Source organism: Notolabrus celidotus, chromosome 23 (assembly GCF_009762535.1).
Source record: "Notolabrus celidotus isolate fNotCel1 chromosome 23, fNotCel1.pri, whole genome shotgun sequence".
In the NCBI taxonomy this organism is placed as follows: domain Eukaryota; kingdom Metazoa; phylum Chordata; class Actinopteri; order Labriformes; family Labridae; genus Notolabrus; species Notolabrus celidotus.
The window spans coordinates 15,406,312-15,425,076 of NC_048294.1; the positions used below are offsets into that span (position 1 = coordinate 15,406,312).

At 43.9% G+C, this 18,765-nt stretch overlaps 1 protein-coding gene across 2 annotated transcripts in view; it reads right to left on the reverse strand.

Moving 5' to 3' along the window:
* Positions 1–415: 415 nt before the first annotated feature.
* The window catches only part of adgra3 (adhesion G protein-coupled receptor A3), a 40,616-nt gene continuing 22,266 nt past the window's right edge, over positions 416–18,765 (reverse strand). Inside the window, exons 3-19 of one of the 2 annotated variants that reach the window (XM_034676594.1) lie at positions 18,581–18,652; positions 13,112–13,183; positions 12,267–12,338; positions 11,853–12,013; positions 9,564–9,777; positions 9,315–9,479; positions 8,778–8,979; positions 8,525–8,677; positions 7,863–8,021; positions 6,822–6,989; positions 6,500–6,707; positions 6,124–6,332; positions 5,768–5,892; positions 5,314–5,437; positions 4,564–4,709; positions 2,853–2,948; positions 416–2,132 (exon numbers count right to left, since the gene is read on the reverse strand). In XM_034676594.1, the coding sequence (XP_034532485.1) occupies positions 701–2,132; positions 2,853–2,948; positions 4,564–4,709; positions 5,314–5,437; positions 5,768–5,892; positions 6,124–6,332; positions 6,500–6,707; positions 6,822–6,989; positions 7,863–8,021; positions 8,525–8,677; positions 8,778–8,979; positions 9,315–9,479; positions 9,564–9,777; positions 11,853–12,013; positions 12,267–12,338; positions 13,112–13,183; positions 18,581–18,652 (3,778 nt within the window). In that variant the 3' untranslated portion in view covers positions 416–700. The remainder of the gene's footprint in view (positions 2,133–2,852; positions 2,949–4,563; positions 4,710–5,313; positions 5,438–5,767; positions 5,893–6,123; positions 6,333–6,499; positions 6,708–6,821; positions 6,990–7,862; positions 8,022–8,524; positions 8,678–8,777; positions 8,980–9,314; positions 9,480–9,563; positions 9,778–11,852; positions 12,014–12,266; positions 12,339–13,111; positions 13,184–18,580; positions 18,653–18,765) is intronic. The other variant, XM_034676596.1, reaches the window with a different exon arrangement.

An 18,765-nucleotide genomic window follows, 5' to 3' on the forward strand; every position in this document is an offset into this window, starting at 1 on the left:
GGGACTCCAGTTCAGCTGTCGGCAAAATGGAAGAAGGTGAAGGAGGAAGAAGTTACACTGCTCTCATTATCCGTTATTCTCATGGCAGCTTCACTTTGCCCCGCGAGTCGGCTGTCAATCACAGCCCGGGCGCCCAGAATGTGTGCTGCACCCATCAAATCTGCCAGAAAGCGAGGAGAAAACACCCACGGAGCCCAAAGCCGCGGCCAGGTGCAATTAAAGCACTGCTCGGCTGCAGCGAGAGGAACCCGAGGCCACCTGGAGGTCAGCGAAAAAACCCAATTACCAGCTTGTCATATATTGTCAGAGAGAGTAATTCTTTGAAACAAAACAGCTCCGACTCACCTTTGCTCTGGCTGCAGGGACCTGAGAGGATATTTCAGGTGATATCAAAAGAATAAAAACATTCAAGCTGTAAACTTTTTCTTTTATTATTGTTTGGACAAACTAGAAAAAGGAAAAACCTCCCCAGGGTGAGGGTTTGTCTTCACAGGGCCACAGCTCAGACCATGCACAACTCTTAAATGGAATTAAAAGGTTTGGATAAAGAGTTACAAAAATAGACACATTTACAAAACCTATCTACAAAGACAGTTCAGTGGCAGTATGCTTTGATTGTACTCAAACCTTACAATCAAATACAACAACAATACATTTCACAGTTTGAAGGCAGATGCAGTCTTTGGGACGGAAACTGTAGCTACACAGTAGTTTCATGTTTCCACAGGCCGGTCTTTATACTGGCTGTATTCTCCGTGCTAATTAAAGGCCCAGGCTGTCCATTTTCTTTAAGTGTGCCGCCGTTCTGAGACACCAGATTGAGCCCGTAAGACTTTGGTTGACTTTCTAGTTCTGTGCTTTCAGGCTGCTTCACAGGGTCGGACTCTTTACCTGAGCTGGATGCTACTGGGGTCGCCTCCCGCTCAGTCTCTATGGTCACCACCGACCCATTCCCCAGGGAGCCTCCTCCTCCTTTATCTGCATAGCGAGAGCGGCGCGGTAGGCTGGCGCTGTCGCTGCTGTCCTGCTGCTGCATCTGGCTCTGGTGCCGCTCCCTGTATGCCATGTAGGCGGCTCTGCGACTGTTTCTCGCGGCCATGTCGTAATGGTGGTGTCGCCTCTGAGGGGCGCTCTGCACGCTGCCGTCCACGCTTGTCGGGACGTCGTAGGCGTACTCTCTCAGCACGGTGAGGCGGCTCGCTCTGTGCGCTCGAGCTCTGTTTTTGTGATGCCTGCTTGTGTGTCCGTTTGTTGGTGCTGGATTGGTGATGTTGTTCACCGGGCGGAACTGAACCTCAACCGGTGACACATGCATTTTTATTTCATTGTCTATGGAATGCTCAGTCAGACTGTTGTCCAGAATGGCTGCACCATTTGCTGCAACTGGGGCCAAGGCGGGCTTACACTGAGCGGCCTCTGCATGCAGATTGGTCAGCTTGCTGCCATGGGTGGAGTTACGCATGCTTGGGGCACTCTTATTGGTGTAAGAGGACTCCGCACTGCTGTGGCCACACTTTGTCGACTCCCCATCTGGCTTATCAGCAGATCCTGAGGTGGATGTCATCGCCACCCCTGGCTGAGGAAGAAGCACATCCTCCTGCGCTGAGTAAGCTCGTCTCCCTGAGCAGCAAGCCTGGGACCAATAGCGTTTCATATCCTGTCTGTTCACACAGTGATGAGCCACCATGAACGCCCCCAGAGCAAGCGCAGCAAGCCCGAACAGGCAGGTGAAAGCTAAATCGAACGGGTGCTCCTGGGATACAGCCATGGCCCCGAAAATCCAGAGGGCGGCGTACAGGCCTAATGCCCCCGCTGCACCCATCAGCTGTGCGGCGAAGGTGTGCTCGTTCTCCAGGGCGGACAGGGGCACAGCGTGGGGAGCTGACACAATGGAGGAGGAGGCATCGTGAGGCTGGAGATGGAGGGTGAGTGGGTGGGAGTCAGCCACGGGTTCCGTGTGGGCTGAAGCGAGGTGCTGCTGCTCCTCGGACGGCTCCTTGAGCTCGTAACGGCGTTCGGGGTGGCGGCGTAACTGGAGCAGGATGCTGAGGAAGTACATGCAGTCCACAAAGATGATGAACCCCACTGGGCCGTAAAAAGCGCCGATACTGGGCTCCCACGCCATCCAGCAGCTATGAAGAGAGAAGAAGAGACAGAGGAAGCACTCATGAACAGTCTGATACTGGACGTGGATGTTTAGAGTCTGATATATATTTCTTATCTTTTGAGCACGTCTTTGTGCAAAACACATAACTACCTTCAGGAATAACTAACAAAACAACACCACGTCCTCTTATCTCATTCTGTCCCCATCATCACTCACTTCTACAACTTATAATGACTCTTTAAAAACTTCCCCATCTAATATTTACAGTACTACACCCGTTAAGTTTAATAACAAAGGCTGGATTCATCTTTCTCCCGAAAAATTAATTAAACTCCAAAGACTTCAGACAGATACGGGTCCAGATTCCTCAATTAGTCCGCCACGTTGCACAATCTAAACAGCTGCCACTATAGAGGGAGGAGGATAAGGAGGAGGAGAGGGGGGCTGTAAACTGGCAGCAGTTGCTTGTTGCTTGGATGCACACACTGTTAATAGGCCTCCATAATCACAACTTCAGGGAATAAACTTTTCCTGCTCTCGTAAAAATATGCATTATTTAGCGAAGCAACCAGCTTTGGCGGGTCGATAACAAGACACGACTCCTCCCGAGGACAGAGTGAGAGGAATCTCAGGGGGGTGGACCCTTGTTTATTGAGCTGTTGTCCACATATAATAACTCTGAGCTTTCATGAGCACATACTGAGTGACGGGAACTTTAACTGCTCCTCATGCAGAGTCTACTTACTATGGTGCGTTGGTGCGACTGCCGTAGTTTTTGATGTTTGCTGCTGCGGTGATCCCACAGACGATGATCGGTATCCCTCCACCGATTAAGTAGAACCTTTTGGAGAAAGCACAGAGAGGAGGGTTTGGTTTCACTGTTCTTGCACAGAGGTCTCAAAGTATAGCAGGACTCTATAGTGACACCATGTGGCAGGTTAACCAACAAACCAGTGCATTCATACAGAAAGAAAACTCTGAGGTGAACTAATCCAGGGACCAGGAGCAGTATTTGTGTTGAAGATTTCTTACTTTTGACCTAAGCCACATTATACTAAGTGTTTGTTGTTATGTATTTGTTTATTTCACGGTGATAGAGCAAGTTAACGAGCACAGCAGGAGATATAAACATGCCAGAGTCAATAACATTACTCGGTTAGAGCTGCAGTCCCTCGGTGGGTTACAAAGAAACAGCACAAATTACATCATATAGATGCAGCCTGTTTAAAAGGACAGTTGGGTTGTTTTAAGTTGGGTGGAATAAGGCGCTAGTCAATAGTGAGTATATTACCTTCAGGGGAGCAGCCAGCTGGAGAAAGGGAAGCTGGGCTATTGAGGTGGAAGAATAACGAGCAGTGTAGCGTCAGACGGCACTGAGCACGCACACTTACACAGACATAGTGTTTTGGTATGAGTTTCTTAAAATGAGCTATATAACATGGAGGAGTTGACCTCGTCTGCAGCAGTTGATAGCGAATCTTCTGATTCTGTCCGCTTCTCAACAAGCAGGCTGACTTGACCATCATCCTCTGTGGGCAATACACTTACTATTTACAGGTACTTCATTCAACCCCAATTTAAAAAATCTAACTATCCCTTTAAGTTAAGATCAGTGTCAAATATATGAGCAACATCAACTATTCAAGCTCCTGAGAGGACTTTTTATCTGGTTACGAAACAGTCTGCAATTAAAAATGCTGACTCATTATGAGCTACTAAAGCAAACAAGACCACCAGCAACAAGACTGATTAGTTCTGTATCGCAGTTTTGAATGCTTGCTTTTACGGTTTCCACTGTTCATAATGAGTGATACAGTTAATGAGAGGATGAGATTACACATGTACAGGATAAAATAAGTGAAGCAGTAAGAGGTACAAACAGAAAGTCCCCCCTACAGGAGCTTTAACACTGCCTTCATACTTCTAACTTTTAACTTAGTGATATTTCTTATTGTGTTCTTATTTCTCTGCACACTTCTACTCAAATTGTCTGCATTTTCATGCTTGACTTCTTTAATGCCTGTATTCCTCCTGAGGATAAGTAAAGTAGTTCTAGTTTCTGATTTCTAATTCCTTTAATGAAGAAAAAAGCTCACACACTACTTCATTGAATCAAAAAACATCACCTTATAAACACATAAAAAATACTGCCCTATTAATCTTATCTGTTTGAAGCTAAAGTGTTGTTTATATTTGTGTAAAAATGTTGAAACAGGTTCAAAAAAAGTCGAAGTTTTTATCCGTAACAGGATCCTGATGTGAAATGAAAGCCAGGGACGGGAAAGGCTCTAATTAACATCACTGGAGCTCATCCTGTTTGTACTGTGAGATATTAACATTAAGCCTAGCTGGAGAAACATAAAAGCTGTAGCACTTTACTGACATGTTACGAGACGCCTCAGAAACACAGCTCCTTTGAACACACATCTGTTACAGTAAGAGGCGTTTGTTTCTACCTCAGCATCGGCCGTGGTGGTGGTGGAGGTTCATCCAGCTCCTCGTAGCGCTTGGCTTTGCGCGTCACCTGCTTGTAGATGTTCCGTGCCGTCACACCCACCCAGAGAGCTGTAGCCAAGGTTGAATAGTGCAGCAGGATGCCCACCTAGAAGAGATGACATCATTTGATAAGTTTGACATTAACTAGAAATAAAGAGATATAATTAATCTCCTACATCAGGATGATTGAATGCACCTGATGTAAACTTTCAGAGGTAAAATAAAAATGATGGAAAGCGGTGCATGGGAGGGTTTTAAATGACAAGATGATCCTTGAACAACTCAACAATATTGAGTATGTCATTACCAGCATGAGCTAAAAAAATCCTCCTGTAAGATAGAGATTTATGCCAGAGGGGATTATATAAATAAACAAAAAAGTTATCTGCCAAAATCCCCCTTGGAGGTACTTTGTGCGATGAAAAACGGAGGAGTGATGTGTCTCAGTGCAACACACCAGGAGGAGAGGAGCAGGATTGCCTCCAGCGCTGGAAACAATCTACAGTATCTTTCGAAGCATCTTTTACAGTTTTCACAAGTTTCAGAAGCAGAGGGAACTCAGCTAAAGGCCACTTTTTCTAAGTTGTTTTTTTTTCCCTTGAAAGCATCCAAAAAGCCCTGCATCATTTCTGCCTGCTGACTGTTAGATTTAGAGGGAAGCATAAACAGCGTGATAGTTGATGGGAGGTGTGCGGGTGGTGTATACTCACCGCTTGGCAGACGCTGGCGTGTCGCGTCTGATTTATGCCGCCTACAAAGACGCCGCAGGTGAGGGAGATGTGGAAGCAGAGGTTGACCAGCATGTGCCAAAATTTGCGGCTCACACGGACGGACCTGGAGTCACAGAATCAGCAAGTCACAGAGTTAAGATGGGGAAAAAAATCTGCTGCGCAAGCTTACCCGTGGATGGTGCAGATGTTTGTGTCAAAACTGATAAGGCGAGTGGCAGGCTGGGTTATATAGAGTATATTTAAGGGGTTGTTACTGGCTACAGAAGATACTTTAACAACAACATACTGAGAATCTGTCACTAATAGAAAAAAAGAACAACTTTAAAAATCTAAAAATGTTGGAGCTTGGGAGTAAATGTGGCCAAGAAAAATCCTGCTTAAATAAAAATGCAAGAAAGTAAAAATGAGAACAAGATTCGGGATGGTTTCTTACCTGTGGTGGTAGATGTAGCTGATGATAACAGTAACCAGACTGAGGAGGAGTATGATAGCAGTGGCGTATATGACAGGGTGCAGAGGCTGGATGCTGGGAGAGAAATACTCCACACTGCTGAGATCCTGCAGGACACAGACAAATACTCAGTTTGAGGCCCAACTGTTCAAATAACAAACCCAAGAATTCCAGTGCTTAGAGAAGATGAGAAAAAGCAAATCCTTAAGTCTCCTGCACCCGACCGTGGGGTATTTTCCAGGATCTGTTTTGCCCTATGATCTGTTATAACTTGTTGCAGTACTACCCTATGGCCACAAGAGGGCAAATCAGCCATAACACAAATCAAAGCAGCCTACCATGAGCAGTCCATAGTTGCCAAGAGAGTTGCAGGATATAGTGGTGAAGTTGTCATGGTGGTCCAGGATTCGGCAGCCGTCGCTCTGCCAGCCTCCGTGGCCTCCGACCAGGCTGAAGTTCCAGGAGGCCGATACGGCATCTGAGCCGCGGGCAAAGCGCCGCAGGGTGATGTTCACTGGGGTTTTCAGTACGCGCAATGACATGCCATCTGGTGGAAAATACACAAACACAAGAAAACGAAAACCTTTTTGCATTAGTTTCAATGGATTTTGCGTTAAGGTGGGAAATAAGCTGGATGAATAAACCGAATGAAAGCTGAGTTCTTGAGTATTTTCGGTTTCTTTACATGGCAGAGCATTCTCTAGATTGACTCACCTATCTTGGCCATGATGACAGGGGTGGCAACACTCCGTCTCTTCCCTCCATCAGCAAGAAGGGAGGAGTTGCCTGTTGAGGGAAAAAACTTTCCATTGCGGAAGCCGAGTAGATGGAGCTTGTAGACCGTGTCATCTACCTGCCCAGGCAGTGCAGTCTGGGTAAAGAGAGACTGGGGGAGCTGCAGGGAGGCCTCCACTAAGGTGCTCTTTAAAACAACAAACCAGTTGCATCACAGGTTAATGAGTTTGTTTGTTTGCATATCTGAGGCAGTGAAGTGTAAAATATAATACGTATATAAGTAGCCATAGTCGGAGCTGACCTTGTGCAGGATGCTGGAGAAAGAGCTGGTTGTGTTGCATTTGAAGGTGAGTTGGCGGTCCTGACCGGGTGTGCGCTCCGGGCTCGGCCTCTGGAACAACATGCAGGTCATGCCGTTCCACTCGTTGGCCCTGACAGCGTGGGCCTCCAGCGCGATGTTGGGGGAAGTCTGGAAGGACAATGGAAACAAGTTCTATAGGGCAATGGGACAAAAATGTGCAAGAGCAAATAACAACAGAAAAGTAGACTCAGCAGACGTCCTCAAGTGTAGCTTTAACTTATTAAGGTGTGCCTTTCACTTTCACTGTGTGTAGGTTACTTAAAAACATTAAAGAGCCAGCACACACACATAAACTCATGGAACTTACTGCCCGGATGAAACATTTCTGTTCAGTGAAATCTACATGTCAGCATACTCTGTTCAAAGTCCACAACCATATCTATTAATTTTAAGTCCAGCAGCTATAAACCTCTCTCAGCTGGCACACAGAGATATCAGCGTGAAAGCCAGTGTTTCGGTCTGCAGAGGTGCACTCTTCACTGGTGACTTTCAGCCGATGCATCTGTGGTTATCGTTGTTACGACAGATGTTGAAAATGAAACGTCCTAGCTGATGTCTCTGAGTGCAATTATTCACTAAAGACCGAGCTGATGAGTGACTTTTAACATTATAATGAAGAGGGGCTTTTAACAGCTGTTGCAACAACGACAACCAAGAGTACATTCGTCTAAAAGTCGCCATTTAACAGGGTCACGCATTAAACTGGAACACCGGTATAGTTTTGAACAGTGCTGCGTCTTCCCGCTCCAGCTATCCCACTATCGCCCAACATTGATAGGAAAATTGATAATTAGTTTAACAAACAATGACAGAAAATGTCTAATTTTAGCCTTTACCTGCTAACATCATTGTATACTTAGTGAACTTTCCCCCTCTGTGCTCTAAAATCAGAGGCTGCAGAGTCATCAATGCAGCAATCTGCTGCAGGGATCAGAAGCTTTTCAAAACACTACAAAGTAACCGTAGATGATAGACACTCACCAGGAAGAAGGCCTGTGCTGTGGCCAGACGGTACACTGCGATCTTCTGGAGGCAGGTGATGACACGTGAGCAGGCCATGGCTTCACGCTGAGCCATCCAGAGCACCCGCTCATCTGCCAGCATCAAGTTACTAGCCATGCTGACCATCACTTCACCCAACTGGAACACAAGGAATGCTTTCATTATGGCTTCATTATTCTAAAACACATTGACTTTCTCTGCAGCAGCAGCAGCAGCTCGACAGCTTATACTTTAAGTCCTAACAGTGGAACATAAGGAGGGAATATGTTCAGCCAGCATCTTGTTTGCATCAATGAAACACACGCTAGAGGGAGACAGCTAAGTGACTATTGGAAACACATTTCAAACATTGTTGTCACCCAAATAAACTTTAATATGGCGCTCGCCTGCAGACGTTACAACATGTTAGAGCTCCTTCACTTTGAAAACTTTTCTTTTAGTTGGCCTACAGCTGCGCTGAAAGTCGAGACGAGACATCCTTTCTCATTAAACAACATGACAACAAACAGCTGTCGAGCATTAATCTATTTGTCCTTCAAAGGGGTAATACACAACTTGCATGCATCTGCTGTGAATGTAAGCTTATTAAAAGTTTACACAGAAGTTAAATCGCTTGGAGTGGGGCCTATATGAGGACTCACGTCTTTAAATTTCTCCACAAACTTGCCGATCTTCTCAATCATCTCGGCCACAAAGATGATGTCCATCTTGTCTGAGAAGTTTGATGAAGCATCGATGGTGTAGCCCAGCAGGCGTTGAGCCAGGGTGACAACATTGCTCTCATTCAGAGGCATCTAAAGGAAAGAAAGAAAGATGAAGTTAGTCTGTTTTGGTCCAAAGGTAATACATTGAGAAAACAGTATAAAGACAGAAAAAAGGCAGTGAATGACTGACCTGGTTAATGACCTTTAAAAATCTTGTGACATCATTCTGGAACTGGCAGTGGGAGTAGTCCTCCTCCGCCCACAGCCCATTGCGATCGCAGTAGCGCCATGCACGCTGCTCATCGCCGGAGCTGCCCGAGTAGGAGCCTGCGCTGGATGTCAGTCTGTTGCAGGGGAGGTAGGCTCTGATGCCTGCCAGGGTGCGCGGCCACCTGGAGGGAGACACGTAAAATCACAGTCCTCATTAAGTGGTGCATGTGATGTCCTGATTGTGCGAGCCTTAATGTGTAGCATCAAAAGTGAAATCATGATCAAGGCCAGAGCCATGGGGGACTTTAGATGTTTAACCACAAGGGGGAGCTACAGTGCTTGACATGATACCTGCCAGGTTGTTCTTTGAAATAAAAACAAAACACAGAGACATATCAACCCGTGATAAAAGTGAATAAACCTTGTTTACTGATGTTTTAAAATGCAAACATCAGATTTAACATAATTAACAACATTTATAGTCTGGCTGTGTTTAAGGTGTATGTGTTACAAGTACCTGAACTCTCCCTTGTTGTTAGAGACGCGTTCAGGTGCACAGTACTTTGCAGAACTCTCCAAAACCACGATGTGTACAGTCCTGGTTGTGTTTCCTCTGCTAGTCCAGACCCGGCACTCCCAGTTCCCAGTGAAACCAGGCTGAATGTTTGAGATGGTCAACGCACTGAGAGGAAACATGACATAAAAATCAGATTAATCTTCAGATGTTAACCAGCAGAGATATTTATGTAGCTGTTAGAAGGCTTACCTGGCAATCAGAGAGCAGTTCTGCACCATGCGCTTCTCAATGAAGATGCCCTGCGCTGCGTCGGTCTTGACCATGCGGCCATTCTGGTACCACAGCACCTGCATGTCCTCGGCGACGAAGGAGGCCTGACACTGGAAGGGCAGGCTGTCCCCTTGAAAGACCACCTGACGCTGGGACGGAGTCAGCTGGAAGGAGGGCAGCTCAAGAGGAGCATCTGAGGAAAATCAGACAAGAGAGTCAACTCTCAATAAAAGTAACTCTTTGAACTCTGCTTTAGGAACGGTCTACCAATAAGTTCACAGTGTTTGCTTATTGTGATGCCATTTTTTGAGTTTTTTATGCATGCAGTGAACCTTCAACCTAAAACCTGAGCTAAGCTAAAAAAATCAATGCATATGTTGGAGCATTTGTGATGGCACCCATTGTTCAACAAGATGATTCAAAAGTTAAATCTCAGCTGCCCCCTGCACCTTGCGCTTTTACCACATTTATTAATACATACAGCTCAACATCATTAACAAATGTCAATGCAAAATCTGATTAATTTCTGCAACAAAAACCGTCAGGCAGCACTGCCTCTCAGCGCAGATGTGACCTTTTTTGTTGTTGTTTTTTAAACGTGGGGGTCGCAAGAAGTTTCCAGGGAAAGACACTGCGCTGCTGGTGATTAATCCTTGTAGCATGCATGGAACAAAAGTGACAGCATCCTAAATAAACAGTCTAATAAACATAGATTTCGTAGACTTGGGTACAGCTACCAATTTCTGGACCTCGACAGCATCAAAGTCAGTTACAGCCTCTCACACAAAGACACACAAGCGCTAATCGACACAAGTTCGTACTTTGTTAGATCAACATTGTTAGTAGGGATGCACCGATCTGATCCTGGTATCGGATATCGGCTAGATCAGCCTCAAAAAGCTAGATCGGATATCGATGACAAAGGGCCGATATATAGTGCAGATCCATATGGCAGATCTATTCATCTCAGTTCTACGCTTTTCTGTGTTTACAACAGCCATGTGCGTCTCCTACATCATCAGCGCCGGCCAGTCTGTGCATTTTTGCCCGGTGGAGCATGGTGGAGGATAACTACAGAGGCTCTGCAGTTTAGGTGCATATCTTGCTTCTTTTGCTAATAACTCTGCCAGAAACTTGCAACATGTGCAGCAGTAATGTTTCGACGGATGGCAGTCGAGCTGAAAAATATAATGGAAGCCCAAAGGAAGAAGTTTTTCGTCAGCTATAGCTTACTGCAGAGAAGCAAGAAATCTTCGTTTAATGGATTCAAAGTGTGAAAAAACGGACAGGTTATTGGATTAATTGTTCCGGATCCTTGAAATTAAGGGAATCCAGCACTGGCATAGCACTTGGAACCCAGGTACAGTTCACCATCAAGTCAGAAAAGCCTGAAAACGTGATTCTATCCTCACATTAAGGAATAGAGATTGTTAAATCAATACCGGGATCGGATCGGCTAGTATCTGTATCGGCAGATACAAAAGCCCAAGTATCGTATCGGGACCTAAAAAGTAGGATCAGTTCATCCCTGATTGTTAGCTGTTGGTGTTCACTGGCGACTAATGGTGTATCATACTTTGATGTACATGTACAACCTGCAAATAAACACAAACAACTTACATGGCTAACTGTTGTTAATCTTAAAACAACAGGTGGAGTTACAGCTCAACACAAACATTAGTGTAGGTATTATCATTTTTAGTCTGTAGATGTGCTGAAATGTACGTATGTGCTTCACGCTCTGTCGGGTAGAGTTTCTGTTTGGTCCCTGCCGGACTTAACGTGTCAGTCTTTGCACTTCTCGTCTGCACACAGGCACTTAAACAGTGCTTTGAAATCCTTCTACATTAGCGCTATTTGTCATTCACGTCAGGCCAAGGCTCCAGCTCGATCTTAGCCATGTGCTTCATAATCCCTCACTGTGATGAGTGCCAAACTGATAAGACATGAGCAAGTACAAACAAAGGCGGCGCTGGCCTGGGCAGCCCTTCTCTTATCTCCTGTGTCATTGCACAAGCCCCTGCTCCCCTCACACCAGCAGCCTCACTGACACCAAAAACAGAGAAATTAAAGACACAGTGAGCCGTTCTGACACTGTAATCTGTGTCACAACTCAACATGACTTATTCTAACCCGCCGAAGTGTCGCACACCGGACAAATTACACTTCAGATAGTGTCACTGAAATGATGAATGATTCCCCGTGTTCAAATAAATATTATTTTAGGGTTTATGTTTGTCAAATTGAGGCGTGAGTGTGTGTCTGTACCGCAGGTGAGGAGCTCCGCCCTGAGGGAGGTCACCAGCTGCCCCTGGAGAGACTGTGGGTAGGAGCACTTGGTGTTTTTGACGGTGATGTTTCTCTCTTTGATCCAACGCAGCAGCCACAGAAGGTTGCAGTCACACAGCAGGTAAGGCGTCTGGAACTCTCTACGTGAACACGAACAAACGCAGAAACACATGAGGAGATGGGTTAAGTGGCGGGGGGATGATAAACTGGCAGTTGAGGGACAAAGAGCCACCAGGGTCATGTTAGAAATTAAGCAAACACATGACATTTGTGATCATTTAACAACATTTATGATCAAGGTTTTGATGCACACATTTCTCTTGTGTTTCTTAGCAAACATAGCAGTCACACACTGATACTTTCATGTGATGTTTGCTCCTTTATTATACTTACAGTGACTTCAGAGACACCAAGCTGTCAAAGGTACCCTGTGCCAACGAGGAGAACATGTTTCCTGAAAGGTTTCTGGAAAGAAATAACAACAAAGTAATTTAAAAAATGATCCTGCAATGATAATAATTAGGGATGCACGATATTGGATATTTTGCCGAGTTCCGATATGCCGATATTTTACAACACATTTAGCCGATTTACTGATACCAATATTTTTTTCAGCACACCTAATTGCAGAGATCATCAATTCTCTTCTGTATTGGAATTAGCATACAGAATTATTGTGATACTCTTATCACATTTGTTATGTAATATTAATTTATTGTGCAAAATAATAAAAATACCTAAAACTTAAAAATGTTTATTTATTGCTTTCAAACAAAATTCATGCAAAAAGATACATCCTACTTCAAACTTGGATGATGCTCTCCCTGAGACGATCATAACAATACCCACAAACAGGGCAAATTTGGCCAATTTCACATTTGACATAGTAAGTAAACCGAACCTCTGTTCACAGGCAACATGTGAAAAGTGCAACTGTACAGCAATAAAACCCAAATTAAATAAAATTGTTTACTCTTTGACAGTAAATGTTCCTAAATCAGTCAGCTACACGTACCTTACAGACTGCTGCTTAAACTCAAATCTAACTTAAAACATGAGCTCAACATGTGTGCAGCAGCCCATTATTTTATCGGCAGATATCGGCGTGTTGGCTGATATCTGATAGTTCATTTTAAAGCCAATATCAGCTGATACCAATAATATGTCAATAATATCGGGCATCCCTAATAATAATTGTCATTTTTAGGGCACATCATACTCAAAAAATCTTAACTTACAGTCTGGTCAGACTAGTGAGGCCCTTAAAGATGTCCACATTGAGACAGCCGATGCTGTTGTTGGACAAGTCTCTGTTGAGCACACAGAAAAAAATAGTTTAATTTTAACTTTTGTCAAAAATAACACAACAGGAGTACAAGAGTGTAAAAAAAAAAATCAGCATTAAAAAGGCTGTATGGGAACATCTGTTCATGATGTAAGACTTGAAAATGTGATAATATCGTGAGAAAATGTCATCAAGAAGAAATATGCTGAAGCCCTTGAGATAACGCAGAGATAGAGTCAAGTTCAACACAGACAAGTTTTGGCAAACAGCCTCAAAAGTCCATCTGACAGGTTTACAACTTTCAAGGTGATTTTTCGATAATGTGTCTGTGTGGGCCTCCGGGGGGCAGCTCCACATCAAAGGCACAGTAACGCTCCGGCAGACGATTAATCATCGATGATTGATGTCTAACACGTCAAAAGGTGTGTGTTTTTCCTCTGGATGTGACCTGACATGATGTATCTGGCAAACATCAGGTGGTGGTGTCTGAGACTCCTGACGCCTTTCAGGAGCAATCAGAGACAAGAGCAGAGACAACATGAAAGAGGCTGATCTTTACTCTGTGAAGTACTCCCAATGTGCAAACAGTTAGAGACAGCTGATGCAGCACACCCATCCACTGCTGCAGGAGATCTTACAAGGTGGGTCAGATCTTTGATAGGAAGTTGATTGGCCTTAAAGTTAAAACAGTCTTTGTGTGAGGAAGAAAAAAAACAAAGGATTACTTCTCTTTGACCTTCAGAACTTAATCACTTAAACAATCTTGTGGGGACTTTTTCATTCAGGCCAGGGAGCCGGAACGAGAAACTGAAAGGTGCCAAAATACTCTGCAAAGACTTTCTTTACAGTTATCTTTTGACACACCAGTCCAACAAAAACGGCATTAGTGCAGCTTTTAAGTAGCTGAATGCTAAACCACAATGGCTTTGATCTGTTTTCCTTCATTGATATTATCTGACAATCATCTTGTGGCTCTGTAATTTCCCCAGAGGGATAACATTTAAAGCAGCCAGGGCTCACAGTGACATCACCTTCTCAATGGCTGTTACATAGACTCCTCTGTAATGATCTAATCACTGAAATGTGCCAAGTAAAGAAACAAGAACCTGGGAGAGCAGACACATCATTACCTCAGCCCAGCAGCTCAACTACATCCCGGGGTGCTGGAGGAACGCGATGCTGACACAAAGTGATACCTGGAAAATGACTGCCGGGCATATGCTAACATCCAAGCGTTTATGTAATTATTGGTGTTGCTCCTTAAGGTACCAGCTGGGGAATTTACTGTGTGAGGTTATTAGTTACACTCGGAGGAGATGAAGAAGAAGAAACCACCTTTTGTGGGCTTGCCAATTTGTGTGAGCATTGTGTGTCAGGAGAGAAATAACAGAGTGGAGGTGAAGGAGGGGAGGGAGGCGTTCCCCCCCCCCCCCCCCCCCACGTAGCTCGAGGCAAACTTTCATCCCACTTTATCGCCGGGATTCAGATACGAGAGTTACAGCTGCATCAAGGGATTGTGGACAATTCAATGAACGCGGTTATTACTTTTATTTTCACTAACTTAGGAATAGTTACAGATTCCATAGATCATTCAAAAAATGCGACTAAAGCTTCCTTACTTCCTATGCGGCACCGTATCCAATTTTATACTCTACATCTGCTTTCACAAGTGGACTCGTATTCAGTATTAAAACCTCATCTCAAATACGTCTTTCAACCAATGGCATGCAGCACATTAACAGCACTACACACTGTTTGAGTGCAGTGCTTCAGTTCCTGCCAGTGATAAGACCAGCAGATGCAAAAATAGTCTGATGTGATTAAGGCTCTTCAGCAGCGACTGTGCAGCTGTCGGTGGAATGCAGAGTAGAGAGGGCTGAGGCCAGAGAAGAGCAGCTGAATCAAGGGTTGTGTTTGAGTTTTTCGTGTTGTGGAGTGTAAAAATTTGTGTGAAAAGTGTGTGTGAGTGGATTGTAAGTCATAGTATGCGATACATGTATTTTCCTTGTGGGTGTAAGCAACAGTGCACCTTAAACCTGAGCTTCTAGTGCCGATTACTGAACCCAGACAAGTGGAACCAGACGACTATTTCCAGATCAGATGAGGGAGCGAGTGCAGAGTTCTTTGCATGCCAGTCTTTTTAAAAAGAGACCGGGGACAAAAGTTACATTATTTTTGAAACTTTATTTTATACTATCTTATTTTATTATATATTAGCACTGTGTTTATGTATTATAGTATTGTATTTTAGTATTGTATTGTATGTTATGTTTGTCATTTATGCTGCTTTTGATCTGTACAGCACTTTGGTCCACCCCGGTTGTTTTAAACGTGCTCTATAAATAAAGTTTTGAGTTGAGTTGAGTTAGGGAAAGATTTGTTTTTTCTGCATTGTTTTGCCGAACATGAACAGTGTAAACAAAGTGGTATGAACATTAATAAGTTGGACAACTGGAAGCTAATGCAGAAATAAAATTGCTGCATGGTAAATCTACAGTGGGTTAACATTTTGAAGTATTTTGTGTGCAAAAGTGTTTTTTTCTCCAGATTTAAGATTTGTGTTTCAGTTTGGATGGTGAACTCGAAATTCATCTTATCAAAAAAGATTCGTCCCAGTTTTTTTAAACGCTTTCCTGAAACCATGTATTTTCTACATAGCTTATTCTGTCTTCTGTTCTTTTATTATCATTATTTTCATTGTATTTGTATTTATATCTTGTTAATTACTTCTTCTATTAATATTATTTGATATTCTTAATTATTGTGTGTAGGAGCAACTTTAATGACTGAATTTCCCCCCGGGATAAATAAAGTATTTCTGATTCTGATTCCGAAATGATGAAGAAAACTGTGCGACGGAAGTGTCCAACACCTTAAGGCTTAACCAACTGAAGTTTGTGGTTGTAACTTTGGGTCAAAGGGATAACAAGCTTTTGATTCAGTGTCATGTTTGATGTGTCGTTGCAGCTGTGCGTCAGCAGCAGATAAATGTATCCTGCATGATCCGTCTGCTTCGTGCAGTAATTACATTCCCCACAGTAACAGAGTTTACATTCTTTCTTTGACTTTGCGATACGAGCTGCAGTGGTCTGACTTGTTTCTTTGCTTTCAATGAGGTCACCATGAGGACACACTGGTTTATGCCGTTTTATGTCATAGTGGGTGTGGGTTGAACTCAGACGAGAATGTGCAGAGAGATGGCTTCGAGAGATGTGAGCTCATGAAAAGTGAAGAAACTTTCACATGATTTCTGCAATCTTTATGATCTCTTCAGGCGGGAGAAACTTTTAGTGAAAACAAAAGCAGACACATGCATCGCTTACAGTGTGATAAGGTTGTCAAATGTTTCAATACTTCCATACTCTTCAAACTCACATGCTTTAAAACATAATATCCATTATTTCTACATTTGATAGTTTTTCAGAAGCTTATGACAAAAAAGGTCTACACTCATATTTTGAACCTAACCGGTTTTGTTTGTCTGCTTGTTTGTCCTGTGTGTCTCTGCTCTGCTCACTGTCACATCAGCAGCTCCTGACAGGCCCTGATATGACAAAAAGTGCTCTAACTTCACAGATACCGTTTTGTTAAATCCTTCCAGTCCAGTGGTCAGCGCTGTTGCCTCACAGTGAGAAGGTTACTGGTTCGAATCCCCGGTCGGGCAGGTGCCTTTGTGTGGAGTTTGCGTGTTCTCCCTGTGCATGCGTGGGTTCTCTGGCTTGCTCCCACAGTCCACAAACATGCTCTCCAGGTTTATTGGTTACACTAAATTGCCCATAGGTGTGAGTGTGTGTGGGAATGGTTGTCTGTCTTTCTATGTTTGCCCTGTGATAGGTTGGCGACCTGTCCGCCTGAAGTGAGCTGGGATAGGCTCCAGCCCCCCGTGACCCCTAACGGGATAAGCGGTCAAGATAGATGGATGGATGGATGGATGGATGGATGGATGTACAAAGCCAAACCTATTAACCTCTGTGCCAGACTCATATTTTCCAGGCCAAAAAACTGAGGTATCATCTTTGCTGTCAACAAAATCAGCTAAACTGCATCTTAACTACATCTATCCTTCAGTGTCTTTCAGACTAACACATGGTGTATTAAATCCCTATTTTCAAAATAAATTCAAAACTCAAGACAAAAGAAAAGGTGTCAAAGCATGAAAAACAAAAAGTAAAATAAAAATGTGAAAAAAAATATTTTTGAATACTTTTTGCAGATGATTAACTCTTCTCTAGTTTCTCTCAACTCCTCTCAAGTTGGGTGGATGTGTAAGCGTTGGATGCCAACTCTTGATACATGGATTCTGTGTTTACATTCCCAGGGTCCAGCTCTGCCTCATCGTCTCTCTCCTTCTTCTTCCTTTCTCTGCGCTCCCTCCCTTTCATTGCTGAGTGAGTGACAACCCCCCTCTGATATGAACCGAGCCGGGTGGTGGGGCTAATTAAGCTCTGTTACCATGAGGCAAAAGCTAACCACCATCCACATAAGGCTGTCGATCACTCTTCATAAAAGTGTGTGTGTATGTATGTGTGTTAGGATTTTTATATGCAGAGGACTTATAGGCAGGCATTAATCCATCTAAGTGTGACATGAATATGCATTGATGAGAAAGGGGGTGCTGGGAAAATGAGGCGGGGCTGCAGCCAAGGAGCTGACTGCCTTCCTGTCTCGCTCTTATTGCTCAATAGCAGCAGCCAAACTCAAGTTTGTGTTGGCAGCGTCTGGGTGCTGTCGGGTGATTCCAATTCCCGCCGTGCTCTTGCTCTCACACAAACACGGAAACACACAACTGTGCACTTATACCTTCCCCCAGATAGACTCTACTGTTGTGTTTTCTAGGCTAAATTTCCATCACATGATAGTCATATTTGACACCCACACATTTACTGTATACAGCCTCCTTCTTCTCCAAGTGTGTGAAAGTCTATAAGGCCTCATACTGTCTGCAGTGGTTGCTGGCAGTGGGCCAGATAAAACAAGGCCATAGAAATAGACTGCTGCTTGACCATGCTCCCTTATGGATGCTGGATATGCTCTAGACCTGCTAGAACACGCACAGCACATTTCATAGATACAAAGCAGCAGCTGCGTTAAACACAATATTTATAACCAGTGTAATTACTGGAGGCAGAGAAGCATTTCTGAAAAACACAAGAGATCCTCCAATTTAAATTCCAAAAGTTAAATTGCTTTAACCACATTTTGAAGTTAAACAGCAGACACATCGAACACGAGGGCGTCGCTCCAATCAAAATCCTCATAACCAACACTCCAAACTGCCTTTAAAACAGCTCAAACTGAGAGTTTTTCTCTGCATTGATAAAAAGGAACACCCAAGTTAAAATCCCAAAGGAGCCCAAGCGTGTAAATGTAGAGCACACACACTTTCACAGAAACCACATAAAACGGAAACACAACTACTCACAGTCTTTTGAGCGCCGGCAATCCAAGGAAGGCATCTGGTTCAATACGACTGATCATGTTACTCCGCAGGTCTCTGGAGGGGGAAAGGAGAGAGTTTTAGGTCAGGATGAAATGAAACAGCAACAAAACAGCAGCGCTGCAACAACAGTCTATCAATGGTATCTCAAGACAGAGGCTAAATCTTAT